Source organism: Antechinus flavipes, chromosome 1 (assembly GCF_016432865.1).
Source record: "Antechinus flavipes isolate AdamAnt ecotype Samford, QLD, Australia chromosome 1, AdamAnt_v2, whole genome shotgun sequence".
NCBI lineage: Eukaryota > Metazoa > Chordata > Mammalia > Dasyuromorphia > Dasyuridae > Antechinus > Antechinus flavipes.
In genome coordinates, this window is record NC_067398.1 from 507,662,572 (window position 1) to 507,678,169 (window position 15,598).

General features: G+C 36.3%; 1 protein-coding gene across 13 annotated transcripts in view; it reads left to right on the forward strand.

Annotated features, from left to right (window-relative positions):
- The window catches only part of MTCL1 (microtubule crosslinking factor 1), a 160,508-nt gene extending 148,998 nt beyond the window's left edge, over positions 1-11,510 (forward strand). For 7 of the 13 annotated variants that reach the window (XM_051970439.1, XM_051970441.1, XM_051970442.1 and 4 more), the window contains one exon: positions 10,288-11,510. In XM_051970439.1, the coding sequence (XP_051826399.1) occupies positions 10,288-10,482 (195 nt within the window). In that variant the 3' untranslated portion in view covers positions 10,483-11,510. Of the gene's footprint in view, positions 1-5,568; positions 5,641-7,170; positions 7,229-10,287 lie in introns of all 13 variants that reach the window. The other 6 variants (XM_051970445.1, XM_051970447.1, XM_051970449.1 and 3 more) reach the window with 3 other exon arrangements.
- Positions 11,511-15,598: the final 4,088 nt, after the last annotated feature.

Sequence of the window (15,598 nt, forward strand, 5' to 3'; positions counted from 1 at the left end):
TTCAGTTGCCATGTACTCTGAGAAGCCTTACCTGATCCCTGGTAGGGAACCTTTCCCCATACACATACCCCATTCTCTTATCTGTGTGTTTGGTCTTTCTTGTGCACATATTTCATTCTAACTTGTATTAGAATTGTGTTCGTGTATTGACCCCCTATTAGCATGTAAGCTCCTTGAGAGCAGGGATTATGTCATTTTACATTTTTTTTTGTATTCCTAGTATGCCTTCCACACAGTAAGTATTGAATAAATGTAGAATGAATAAGTAAATTAATATTTTACATACTTGGCATCCTAGGACAGGTAAGCTTTGAGAACTGATCACTGGACTTGAAACATCCCACACATAGTAACTGCTATGCCAACTTTTCTTTCTTTTCTAGGTTGGGTGGCTACCCCAGATATCATGGTATGCAGATGGGAGACATTTCCCTAGGACCCTAGATTTCCCTTTTGCCAAGTGTCACAGCTAATTTTTCCCACTGAATCTTTGTTATATAATGATTTAGTTTCCAGGACAATCTAGAACGTTTACCCAAATTTAGTTTGGGACTAGCCCCTGGGTTAGGTTAAGTTGAAAAATCTAATTGTCATTTCATCTGTACTGTTTTATGGGAAAATGAATCTTGAATTCTAAACAAGTAACTGAGCAATGAATTTGAGTAGAGGATGAGTAATCTCCTTTACAGTTGAACTTTGCTTATATAACCAAATGGAAGCAAATGCTAGGTGCTTCCTGGTGGGATGTGACTTCATTTCCCAGGAATCTATGACCTCCCAATCACTATTCTCAAGTACAAGATCCAGATGTGAACTACCAGTTTTCTGAGTCCATGAAATAGTTCTGACCTGCTCTCATCATAGATACATCTGCATGTCTGATCTATCATCTGCCCCCTCTCAGGCCTCTAGTGCTAATTTGCTATTTCTATTTATAAACAGGTAGATTGGGGGGAAATTATAAGAAGTATAGATGAAAAAAATATAGCTAACTAAAAAACCAAATTCGCACTTTCACTCACTGGTTATTCCTTAATAAGTATCTCTTACTATTTGCTCATTCTAGCTGTAAAAAAAAAAAAAAAAACCCTCTTAATTTTCCATTTAGCTAATCCTTCCTGTCTTGTTAGTTTTATTATCCTCGTTATTTCCAATATCCCCTCTCTTCATTCTATTTACTCTTTACAAATCTCTCACATCAATCCACCCATTTTCTGGGTCTCATCAAAACAATTTTTAAAAAGCTTTAATAGAGTTTGAAGGTGAGAGCCTCAAAATCATGTGCCAAGAACTTCCATTATGTTTTCCAGTTTCTGTTTTGTTTGTCTAATGTCTGTCATGGATAGTTTTTCCCTCTATTTGTGATGTTTCTCCAGCTATATAGTTTGAATCTATGGTTTTATTGATCTAGGGAACTTCCTCAGTTTAATGTCCTATAGCTTCAAACATTAGATGCTTGTGTGGGACACTGAGACGTTAAGAGACTTGTGTAGGCTCACATGGTTAGCAGGTCTTGAAGCCAGGACCTTTTGATTTCAAAACAAACTCTCTAACTACATTGTCACTCTCCAAACTTTAGCTGATATGCCCTTCTTATTCTATTGCCACATTCTCCCACTTATACTCACTCAAGTTTTCAATGATATTTTTAGAGTATCCAAATAGCATATTTAGAGCTCTTCTGAATTTGGAAATATGACAGTAATTTTCCTTATTTCCCCTCATACTTCTACATCTCTTCTATGTTTCTGTTAACACTAGAATTTTCAATATTATCTGAGCCAGTAATTAGCCAGATCATGAGTTGGTTATCTATTTCTTCCTTCTCTTGGCAATATTAAAGCTCCTAAATAAAAAGGGGCTTGTTAATGAGCCTTCTTGAAGCCTTCAAGTATCCCTGTACTAACAAATATAGGATCACTTTTGCCTCTGTTGGTCTAATCAGTCCCATCAGTTTTATAAGTAAATGAGTCAAGATACTTTTCTAGATGGAGGTCCTCCTTATTTATCATCATGACAAATAGACCACATTGGCCCTTGGAAACTCTGATAGTGAAGAGTAAGGTCTAATGGAGACACCATATTGGATTATTCCTTCTATGAGAGATATAACACAATCTGTTGAAGATTTTGGTTAGATTGTATTATATCTCTCATAGAAGAAATAATCCAGTTAAATTTAGAGGGGCTCTGCAACAAAATGTCACTTAATTGGTAATAAATTTGGGGTATCATATCAGATCACAAAAATCACTTATGAGAGCATGGAGGAGTAGGGAAAGATCTTCTGAGTCAGAAAAGGCTGAGTTCAAGAACTGCTTCTGACACATATTAACTGTGCTACCCTAGGCTTCAGATACTATCTGTGTGAAATTAAGTGATTGTGAGCAAATCATTTAATTTCTATATCTTAACCCACTGGAGAAGGAAATGGCAAACCACTACGGAATCTCTGCCAAGAAAACCCAACACAACCGAACAATAACAAAATCCTCAAGTGTTACCTCATAGAATAAACAACATGCAAACAACTACATGTACAAGATATATACTGAGTTAAATGGAGGTAAACAGCATTAGTGAAGGGTTACAATAGTCTGATCATAGATCCCATAAGTATATATATATATTGTGAAGTTCTAAATATAATTTGTATATCTTCATCTTAAATTTGTTATTCTGAAACTCATAAATAGCTTGAAGGGAACTTTGATAAAAGGTGTTTTTAATTTTTCTTCTCATTTACTACTGTCTTTAATTTCAAATTTCAGTCAATGTACCATATTTAACCCAATTTCAACATTTACATGCATATAAATATACATAGGCATAGTTATACTCATAAAGCATCTTTTCCTGAAAAATTTTTGAAATTTTACTTTGCATTCTAGGCATTTTGCTTCCTTGGGTTAAATATCTGATGTCCCTTCAGCATAAGCTCTTTTAGGTTATTCACCTGTTTTGAAATGTCTAGACATTATATTCTATTAATTATTTCAATCCCTAAAATTAACTTTTCTGCCTCCTACAAAATGTCTAGTCCACCCTCAACATTTGCTGACTTTTCTCCCTTTGGCATTTCTCCGAATTCTGTGCTTAGCAATGCCTGGCATATAGTAGGCACTTAAAAAATTGACATACTCTTCCTATATGTTTTGTATATGATGTAATTCCCATAGTTATATTTCTGGTATGTGCCTTAATTGTGTCCACATGTCTTCAGAAACCTCCTCTCAGAATTCCCTTCCTCCATTCAGTTTTTTCATTTGTCCAAACAAACAAACATGTCAACAAGAGTCTCCTTTGAAAACATCATTTTCCAATCCAAATTGTGCTACAGAATCAGGACAATATCTAAATTCACTACCACAGTCCACTCTTCAAAACTTCAGTGCAACAGTTCTCAGAGAGAAGGGAGAAATGTAATCCTACAATGCTTTAATGTTTACAAAGTTCTCCCAACAAGCCTGCAAGGTATTATCGCCATTTTATAAATTTCAGAAGTCAGTGAGTTGGTCACAATCGTACAAGTAGGAACTATTGGAACCAGAATTTGATGCCAGGTTCAAGTGCTGGCTTTTTTATTTCTGCTGCTCCACCCTGATATACGGAAACAGCATGCCATAGGAAAGTGTCCATTTTATAAAGTCATAGGTTTTAAGAAGAAAAAGAAGAAAGAAGGGTAATGTAGAAGTTTTGTGAATCAGTAAAAATGTGCTTCATATTAGTGTTGATCCAAAGATAACTAGGAAACACTAACTTCTTGCTTAAGATAGCTCTTCCTAGCCCACACCCAAGATCTCAATGATCAGGATTCTGCTCCAATTAGCCATTACCTCCATGATGCTGTCTTCCCTTCTCCTCCATTAAATGCCCAGGTCATCCATTTTCTCTACTCTAGCCAAGCAATCTTGTCCTCCCACCCCTTCTAGGGTTATCTATTACTCAGTTATTTCCAAACTAAGGTATTTAGGCAAACTATATAACTTTCAAAATACATGCAGTGACATGGATATGGTGTAAGAAAATATTTCATAAAATCAAAACATACTATGCAGAGGTGAGTAATGAGACTTCCTCTCTTCTTCCTCAGTCAATTGAAGAACTCATTGAAAACAACATTCAGGTGATGGAAGAATGTTCTGTACCAGAAATAAGTTTCTGTATAAGAAGGACAGGAACTTTAAATGAAAGCTTTTATTTAAAATGTCAATAATGAACAGAGTTATTCAATATTGTAGTTAAAGAGTTATTCGAAGTCACTCATATACTTGTCTAGGATGATTAATGATTAAGTTAGGACATTCACTCTGTCTTCTTGGTTGGCTGCAAGAGGTTTTGTGAAATATTGAATTTGTGAGGACTCAATTGCCTTCAGTCATTTAAAAAATATATGTGTATACTTGGATATTTAAATTCACTTAAGTTATGGTTGTAAAAATTTTTACCATATCATAGTTCTCAAATACTATTTTTTTCATCTCTTAGCAGAGTACAATGCAATAAAGTTGGTTATCCAAGGATGTATATTTATTTGTTCCATTTATCATTACCACTAAAAAAAATTGAATTATGAAAACAAATTCCCCCAGAAAGGAAAAGAAGTCGTCTCTGACTCTGATACTAGCTCACTGTGAGTGATCTTGAGTGAGTCACTTAATTTCTCTGGCCTCAGTTTCCTCATCTATACAATGAGGGAGTCAAACTTAAGTAGTATCAAAATTCTGTGATTCTATTTCACTGGTTTGGTTGATCCCCTTCAATGTCTAACTTCTCTATATAGCCTTTTCCCCCTATTTACTTTTTGATTGAAATGCTCATAATTAGAACAACTCCAACTTCTACTTACCACTTAACTTTTCTCCAGGAACAAATTTGAAGATTATCCACAAATTTTTCATATGTCAGTTTTAAGTTTCCATATAATTGAGTAGGACTACTGATACTTCCAGACTGTTGCAGAGCCTTCAAGAATCATTCAAGAGACTCCTACTTCTTTAGCAGAAAGATCATTTTCCCTGAAACTTTGGAAAGTCAAAGTGTCCTTCACTAACTTTCTTTTTCCCACTTTCCTTTACACCAGAAAATGAAATGACCATTCTCCTCTCCTTCCTTCCCACAATAGAGCATTGGGGCTGACATTCCCTAATCCCTTTCCCCTTCTCCTCCCTATCCCATGTAGATTCCCCAGATCTCTTGGGACTAAAATGGTCTTCTTAGTTAAATCTATAGATCTATTAGATAAAATTTTTAAAAAGATATGTGTGGATCTGCTATTTTGTCTCTTTAAGAAAAACTACACAAATACAGATTGTTTTTGGAGTTTCTAGTCTTAGGGGCAATTGAGAGATTAAATGACTTACCCACAGTCACACAGTCAGCGTGTATCAGAGGGAGAATTTGAACGTGGGCATTCCTGCCCTTAACGCCCTTTCTTTACAGTATCTCTCCTTCAGAGAAATAATTAATAAACTATGACTGTCTTTGTAAGGCCTTTTTTTCCTATGACATAAATCTTCCATAGAGTTAAATATATACTGTGTAAAAGGACAAATATTGCTGATTAAGTGTTCTTAGGTGACAAATGATGCCTTCTGAATGTTCTCCATCAGCCCCGTCTCAGGGGTCCAGTTCTCCTAGGTAAGTGCTGGTTTTTGTCAGTTATGCAGCCATGGAGGCTATCTTTATGTGTGAATGTCCTGCCTCCCCCAGGAATCTGGGGGATAAGTTCAAGGGCTTTGCGCTCAAGCATTAACTTGGCTGTGCCTGCAATTGTTGCTCCATGGTTGGGAATGAAACAGCAAATAAGTTTTAGGAGAGAACTTCTGCTTTATGTGGTCAACAGATTACTGAGTTTCTCTATAAACCTGAAATGAGAGGAATAAAAGGGCTTAATGAATGAGTCACACCATTAAGGTGTACAGAAAATGGTTTTTATCATGGTTAAGCTGGTGCCCTTTGAGTTTCTTTAAAAAAAGAAAAAAGAAAAGTCTCTGTGTTTCTTTCTTTTCCAACTGTTTCCAGCCAATGGAATTGACTGGCCTCCTTCTCCACAGCCTGGCATGATGTTGGCAGTCCGGTACCTGCATGGAGCATTGATTGGCGCCCCTTCTCTTTTCTCTCAGAGCTTTGCTTGATCTCTGTGTCCCAACTCAGTTATTTCATTTTCTAACTTGATTTGATGCATTAGGACTTTTTGAGGAAGACAATTCCCCACCTTCATCCATATTGATGTACCAGCTCTGGCTCTTACTCCAACATAATGAGATGACTTCCAAAGTAATTCATTCTCCCTTAAGACCAGTTAATAGTACCTAACCCTCCTAGTTCATTGAAGTACTTTCTGTACTGCCTATCCACCAAATGTTAACTCACACTCAGATCCACAGGAGTGAGTCTTGTTCTAGGTACGAAGGATTCTTGCTCTTGGTAGAGGGAAATCAGAGTGACACCGTGATGCATTCTGGTGTGTCTTTTAGGGAGAGAAGAGTCTGTTTCTGTTTCTGAGCTCCCTGTTTAGTTCCTCTTACCTCCCATTGACAGCTGTCAAGGAAGAAATAGTGAGAAGCCAAAGGGCAAAGAGGTTGTCTCAAACTCCGAAGGTCAAATTCCACACCTTGGCCTGCCATCCATCCTCCTTTTACAAGTCTCAATGGAAAATAGTAAAGAAAAATCTTTCTCGTGGGCAGTGGGGGTATCCTGATCTTTCTGACTAAAATGAGACAGGCAGCCCAATTGTGTTCCTGTTTCTTGTAGTTTGGGGACCACAGGCCACATCACTCTCAGATTTCCTCATCTTAGTTCACCAGGAAGGAATTTAAAATGTTAAAAGCAGAGAAAGTGGGGAAGTAGCTTAAATCCGGATAGGAATCTTTGCTGTGCTATTCCTTAATGATAGATTTTATTTTTTCAGTCACTGCTTCTCAGCTCGGAAATGATGAGAGATGATGGGCTCTGATTATCTGTCTGCTTTGATATAAATGTGTCTAATTCTGTCAGGAGCTTGATGTTTTTTTACCCAGATTGCTTCCCACAGGGAATGGCTGGGAGAGTTACCTACAGCCATCCTTCTTGTTGACTGTAAAATCTTTACTCTGTTTTCTTTTTAAAAATTCATTTCCAACCTTTTTGCTTTTCTTTTTTTTTCTTTCTTCTGTCTGTTCTGTCCAGAACCAAACTGTCTTACTAACAACCCCCTGGGGACTCTAACCTTGCCTGCCTCACTGCTGTAAGTGCTTTCTACCTTGTTTTCCAAAACTGTCTGAAGGTATCATTTTGCATAACTATCATTTGATATTTGTACCCTAGAAAACAAAACAGGAATACTTAAAAGATAACAGTTATTTTCTGTTCCAGTTAACTTTCCACAACACAACATACTTGCTATATGGAAGTTAATAACTCCTGTGAGCCTCAGTTCAGTCTTAATGGGAAGAAATTGATTTCCACTGAGGTTAGGTCAAGATTGATCCCACTTCAGTGCCTAGGAGAGGAGGCATTTTGCAGTCATTACAAAGAAAAGAGTTGGCTACCTATAGGGGCAGACTCCTTTCCAATATAAAGAGGTATTAACTTTGATGGAGGTCTCTTTTTCCCTTTGACAGTTTATACCCAGAAATCTCCATCTAAGTTTCTGACAGAACTCCTAGTCCCAACCTGCTTGCCAATTACAGTCTGCCCAACAGAAACAGTGATGTCATCTATAAAGTGTCACCAAAAAAAATGAGATTTATTTTTTTAAAGAAAAGAAATTGAAAATATACATCCAAATGCATATTGATCGTTATCTTGATAAAGATCTCTTATTCCAGTCAAGCTGCCAATGCTTGAAACATTTTTTAGACCTCTTTCTCAAAAATTGCTTTTAGAAGCAACTTATAGCTCATGCAAGAAAATCCATCTCAAGATTTATAATCATACCCTTTTTTTCTGACCAAAAACATCAACACACAATTTAATCAATAATCTTACTCAGCAGGTGAATCTGAGTTATCTTTGGCTATTTCCAAAAATCAAATCCATCCTCAAAGATAAAATATGAAATCACTGATGATGTTTAACATAATGTCATGGGTTCTGAAGGTCATTCCACAAGGAATAAAAGCATGGCCTCATAAAGTGACCCCTTTGAAGGTCTTCTGAGTGGACAGAGAGATCCTAGCATATATATGTTACAAAATAGGCCATGTTATTTTATAGTCACCCCTCCTGCAGAACGTTTTGTTACTATGAGAACTGGCAAGTATGTTGACGACATCAATTTATTTTGAGTAGAATTTTGTAGCAGACAAAATGTTCCAATAAAAGTCCTTTTTGCTAGTCCGTGTGAAAGCTAGAGGAGGGGTGTGATGGGGTAGAAAATATGAGAGAAAGTTACGGTCATTCCAATCAAAGAAACAAAGGTAACCACAAAAGCCATTATAAAACTTCATGAAATCTTATCAAAATATCAGAAGCAGGAGCACAAATCAACCAAAATCAGTATTTCCTCTCTTCCATTTGGACCTCTTACAGGTATCACAGCACATATGGCCTTCTGTCAGAGAGGTCCAAAACAGAGACATTTTTCACAAAGCATATGTTCTCTTACCCTCAATGAGTTGGGGTGAGATAAGGACATGGAGTCAGTACTCCTAGAGTTGACTTGTGCCTCAGCAGCTGATATATTTTCCCTGGAGAATCATTCCTTATTGATAGGGTGCCAATGGGGCCATGTGCTTTGCTAACTTTAGACTTTCCCTTATTACCATGTAGCACTGGCCACTTGGAAGGCAGGGTCCAGCTAAAAAATAATCTTGAATGTCAGTGGTCATTTGTAAATTCATTCTGCTTACTACACAGAGAGGTAGGGGAATTACCCTCACTTCCTTGTCCTCTCTTGCCTGTTCAAAAGTCCACTTCAGCTACTCTCTGTTTCAGTAGCTACATGACTCTTGCTTGCTCCCCCAGTGCCATCCATCTTTGCTTCCTGTTTCATGTCATCCAGACATCATATTACAGTATCTCTTGCTAAAACCAGATTTCTCTCTCATCATCCTGTTTCCTTCATGTTACATGTCACTTGTATTAAATCTTTGTATAGTTAATTGACTGTCTGAGTGCTTGTCAGTCCTCAGGTTTTATCACTGCTCTTTCTTTACATAATATGGTTTATGCTTTGTGCCATCTTGTTTGCCATCTCAACTTTTAGTTGTATGACTGATTTTAGGACTTAACATAAATACCTTGTGTTCCTCATCACTGCTTTATATATTTTCAAATGCCATCAAATTTCCATTTATAGTTTCCTCATTTTATCGCATAAAAACTAAACTTGGCAATTCAACATTTTTTTAAAAATTGGAGATACTAGTGAACCCTTTAAATTTCGTTATTCAAGGCACTGCACAATATTTCAGTATGTGTTGCACATAACCACTTACAATATATGTGTAGGATGCCTAGAATAGAAAATCACAGGTGTGTTTTGTCTCTAATTTTTCTGATGCTGCTACAATGAATCAATATTGAAGAAAATAAACCCAAATTATGATTTCTATCCATAGGTAGAAATTTTTTTCTTATAGCATTAGATAGCATTTTTCTTACTTTGTAGGTCTTTATTGAGGCTGTTGACATTCAATTTGGAATACATAGTAGTTTGTGGCCAGATTTGTTTTTCCATACATCTCTTTGCTAATAATGCATTTGGAAGAAGTCACTAATCTCAGGCTTTATCCCTATATTCAAGGCAAATCATCACATGGCTTAATTAGTCATTTTGGATATCCTTACTATAATTGATTATTCATTGGTAAGAAGAGCAAAATAATTAGATCAGCTGAACATATATTTGACCAATTTAATTGTTTTGATAATAGCCCCAAATTCTGCTCTCTGCATCCTATTTACATTCCAGCCCACACTATGAAGCATTTCTATAATGAGACTCTCTTTACCTAAATTTTCTATACCCAACACTAGCTGACTTTTTTCATGCTTTAGTGTCTGCAAATTAATGTGTGCATTGATAACTTTCCTTCAACAATGTTGATCTTAGGTTATTCTGTCAGAAGCAATAGGATGATTAAGGATGAAAAGTAATAATTTTAAATTGCCCACTTCTGCTCATTTCCTCCATTCATTCTCAAGCTTTCATTTGGCATTTGAACATAGAAAGACTTGCATTGTTTGTTCATAGTGTGCTCCACCATTTTAGAAGGTCTTCATTTTGGCTTCATTTGAGCATATAATCAGAGCAACATGATCAATGTTAGTAACTTTCTTTTTCTTGTCTTGGCTGTGAAGGAACTACCTTGTTCTGCGTTAGCTCCACCCCTAGAATCCTGCTTCTCCCGGCCCGAGAGACCAGCAAAACGTCGTCCTCCCTCCCGTTGGGCTCCACATTCCCCCATTGCCTCACAGTCTCAGTCAAATGGAGACCTGATCTCTCTGGAGGAACATGGCGGACAGGAACCAGCAGTGGAGAAACCCAAAAAATGATGCAAGTTGGCATGAATTATCATTGAATAATTCACTGTATTTTGCATTACCATACCATCATCATGACCCGATCCCTGTCCGTAAGGAGAAATGTAGTTTTCCCAAGGTCAAAGAATGTTTAAAAACAAACAAAAACAACACAGCTGCTGAATGTTCAACCTGTGAAACAGAAATGTTTCTAGAATGAAACAGTTAATGTGCCTGTAATAACTTAATTTTTTTCATAGCTCAAAAAACTATTTTTGTCTCCATCTTTTCTACACACAGTATATTAAACAAAAGGTTAATAAGATATAAATTTAAAGAGTAAGAATTTTAAAAATGTACATTTTAAGAGATTCTGAATGCGCTCGCTCCCCAAATACTGACTGCCTTTTTGTTCAATTTGCACTGTTCCATTTTGGTTTGGTTTATTTCCATGTCAACTTAGGGTGTTTTAAGTTAATTTTGTTATATTTTGATGTCAGTGTTATTTTTTTAAAAGGAAGATTCTTGAAATGTTTAAGATTATATGAAACATTAAATTTTATGTAGAAAAGAAAGCAATTTAGCTGACTAGAATGGTATTCAATAGACTGGAGGGAATACAGGTCAAACAAACCACAAACAAAAAAGTCATAAGAAGGTCTCTGATAAAGGCTTATGATGTTAGCTATATAATCCACACGCCATGCTTGACCTGCATGCCTTTGGGTTCCAAGCTCTTGCGTGCATGTACATACTGCTACTGTACTCTGACCATCGCCTAAATGTGAGCCAATATGTTTAACTGTCGTATTGTTGTGAATTTCCCTGTACTGTACTTTTATTGTTGGTACTATTGCATTGAAGCAACAAATACAACATATTTTTAAATCGTTGTTAAAAGTTCAGCTAGCAATGTACGGTGTTTACTGAGAACTTCCTTGCTTGGAGAATATATTAAGAAAAGACATGAGAATACCAAACTGTAAGAGATGGTTGTGTCAATGTATAAGACTGTGGTGAAATAAAAATAAAACCCTTGGTATTTAAAAAAAATAATAGAATGGCCTAGTTTTTTTTTTCTTCTTTCCAGTGTCTTGAATCCTTATTTTGATGATTCAGTAAAAATGAGTTCTTTAGATAAGGATTTAGGGACCATGTCTAAAAAGAATGCATTGGGTGGGAGAGAGTATATAGCAGCTTGGTATGTGTGCTCTGTGTGGATTCTATTATAATTTAACCTTATCTCTGTGGAAGATATATACCTGACTAGAGACTTGGTTTCAGCCATACCAGAGATAAAGTATAAAGAAGAATAAAAGATGTCAGTTGAGACCCTTAGGTTTAAAAAAGATGCTTACTCCTCTGTTTATAGGAGATCCTTAGCTAGGAGATCCATTTAGGGCCAAGTCAGGAAGAGAAAATCTTAAGCAAAGAAGTCTTCTCATTCTAGATACTATTGCTGATGTCGCTGACCCAAAACCCACATTGCTGAATGGGAGAGGAGGTGGATATTAAGAAAGTAGTTACTTTAAATCACAATATTATCAGTAACTGGGTCCTTTTGGAAACCCTGTATTTGTACACTGTGCAGCAAAACCCACCAATGCATTGGGTAGAAGAATTAATTGATAGATAATGTTCAATGGAATTAATAATATGTAATTTTTTTAATCTTAGAAGATAGATTTAGTTCCAATTGACTTAGGAGAGAAGGAAGTTTCAACCTATACCATAACTATACCTATTTCTGTGGTCGAATAATTTACCTTTGGTCTCTCAGATGTTAGAGGATAGAGCTGGATCTAGAGCAATGAGAAGTATTTCTAACTAGAGCTTTGATAGTAACTGAAAAAAACCTAAAGATTCATTTACCTTGAAATAATCTCTAATGACAACAGAATATGACTGAGCTGCTCACACAAGGGCATTGTCCTGAAAAAAATGGTTATAAAACACAACCACCACCAGACACATAACTATGTCTAAAATTCAAATAACAAATATTCACAACACATCTACTGTGTCCTGGTATTATGGGGAGGGGGGGAAATGGATAAAACCAGGCCTACTTTTCATTGAGTGAAACAAAGGGCACAAATGGAAGTAGAGTGTGTGTTGCCCTAGTGGGTTATGTGTGACCCATGGATTTACCCAAATGTGGCTCACAGGGAAGCTCTGATAGATAAATGTGAAATTTTTCTCATCTCTCTCCAAGAAAGACTTTGAATCCTGTATGGAGGAGTATGGGAGAAGGAAATATAAGTTTAGCCACTCATCTCTTCTGAGAAAGAACTGGAAATGAGAGCAGAAATTACATTTATTTGCTCTACAAATTATTGCTAGTCAAAGAGAATTAATTTTTTAGGTTCACACTATATCTCAACCAAAAGAGAGAGAGATGCTCTATTCTCATCTCATAATCTCTAGTGGGCAAGCTGAAATCAGGAATATGTTGAAGCATTTATTCTCCCTTCCATGTCTCCCTTCTGAAGTCTTTCCATGGGTCTATTACAGAGAGTGTCTGAAAACTACCTGTATATTCACTTAAAGCATAAATGAATAAAAATGTCTCTTTGCTCCAACCTCTCAGGCTAACTTCAGTCTAGATTGATGTAGCCATTCTTTGCATGAGTGAACAGTCACATATTCTAATGTGCTAATATTGCAGGCTTAAATTTTCCATAAAATAAGGAAATATAAAACAAATTAAAAGTAATCTATTGGACTGGACTAACAAGTTGGGGAACCAGAAAACATTTCATATAGGTTATAACCTTTGAGCCAAACTTTGGAAATTAGAGATTCTAAGAGATCAGAGGTTAAAGCATATTCCTTACACAAAAGACAGCTCATTCAAAGGCAGAGGAAGAAAAGTAGAATGTAATGTAGAAGGAAAAACAACTGGACTGGTTTAATTAGAATATACAGTGTACAAAGGAGAATACTATATAATAATCCCAGAAAGGTAGCCAGGGCAAGATTGTCAGGATAGAAATAGAAATAACAAAAAATAACAAACAAACAAGAAGTTTGCATTTGATCCTAGAGGCAATAGGGAATTCTTGGGGCTTTCTGAGCAGGAGTGACACAGTCAGAGTATGCTTTAGAAATATCACTTTGGCATTTATAATTAGGAAGCTATGGAACAAGTCCAAACACGAAGTGATGAGGCCATTAAATTAGGATGGTGGCCATATGAGTGGAGACACAGGGTAGTTTATGATTTTCCTTAGAGACCAAGCACTTCAAGGACACTGGCAGAACTTGGAAAAAATCAAGGTTGGCTTCTTGTCATCCAGAATAATTACCAGAAATAGGAAGCTATCAGGCTATCTTCTCCTCTCAGGGCTACATTTGAAGTCTTTGCCAGTTCGACTCTAACCCTAACTTGACCTTTCCAGGATCATCCTTCCTGTGTCCAAGTATTTTTTTCTCTCCCAATATGGAGTCATGTCTTTGGGTTTTAAGTCATGTCCTTCTGTTTACTGAAAGTCTAGTTTTCTTCTACTTTCCTAAATGCAAATGAGCAATTACAACCCTCACAACAACAGAAGTTTACCATGTTTCTACTTGTGCAGACTACCATGTTTGACAGTAGGGAAAAAAATCTTTAAGAAGAAAATTTAGCGTAACTATATCATTTTATCATTTACCAAGATACGGTTCTTGCCTTCAGCAAGTTTATAATCTAGTAGGGAATGAGAATACAAAAAGCCTAATACAAATATTGAAAAAGAAGCATAATAGAGCATTACCAAAACAATTTGTGTGTGTGTGTGTGTGTGTGTATTATATGACTGAGAAGGTCATTACTGACCTAGGGGAAACACAAAAATTAAGAGAAGATAAAAACCAAATATCAAAATCTCCGGTGTTCATCTAACAATAACCATTTTTTAAGAAGATGAAACAATGGACTAGATAGGACTAGGAGTCGGGGACATCAGTTCTATGTTCAGCTTTGACAGAAAATGAAAAAAATGCTAAGCCCATAATTCAACTTTACAAAGTGGAAATTAGGATATAAATGATAGACCTAAATAAAATCACAGGTATGATGCTGAATCAATCAACTTCACTAAGTTACTGCATCTCAAGAAAAGGGATCACGTTGGGTGTCTGTTTCTATTGAGAACACCATCATCTCCTCAGTCACTCAATTTGAATATCTCAGAGCCATCCTGGGCTCTTTATTTTCCCTTTGCCCCACATCAAATCAATTACCTTAAGAACAAGGGTCTGATCCCAGAATAATCTTTACATTAATTCTCCACTCTCCATTGCTATCAAACTAGTCAGATCCCTCATCATCTTTGACAGAAATTATGACTACAGCTTCTTGATTGCTATATTCTGCCACAAGTCTCTCTCCTCTCCAATACAGCCTTTAAACAGCTGCTATATGTCACTATCCCTTTCAAAAACTTTTCCTTTTACCTGGAGAGTAAAAGATAAACTCCCTGGTCTGACACTTAAAGCCAAGGCCCCTAACCTACCTTTCCAGCCTTATTATACATTACAACCCTAAGTTCCATGGAGAAAGTTGATAGTGAAGTGAATTCTGCTGCATGCAGAATCAGGAAGATCCAAGTTTAAGTTCAGCCTCAGATACTCATTAGCTGTGTGAATCTGGGCAAGTCATTTATTTGCCACCTACCTCAATTTTTTTCATCTGTAAAATGGGGATATTAATGGCACTAGGGTTATTTTAAGGCTCAAATGAGATATGTACAAAAGAGCCTTTGTTGGTACCATATAAATGTTTTTTGGCTTCCCTTGCCCCAGTTAATAGAGCAAAGGATCTAGAATATGAAACATGAATTTGAATTCTGTATTGAACACTCTCTAGTGGTGTAACTTCAAGAAGGTCACCTAATTTCTTTCAGCCATAATTTTTTCATCTGTGAAAGAAAGATAAAAGCAGTGATAGTGCAGTAGATAGGGAACTGGGTCTGGATTTAGAAATAACTGAGTTCAAAACCAGCCTTAAACACTTTCTAGATGTGTGACCTTGGCCAAGCACTTAATCTTGTTTGCCTCAGTTTTCTCATCTGTAAAGTGAACTGGAGAAGGAAATGACAAACCATTCCATATATATATATATATATATATATATATATATATATATATACATATATATATATATATG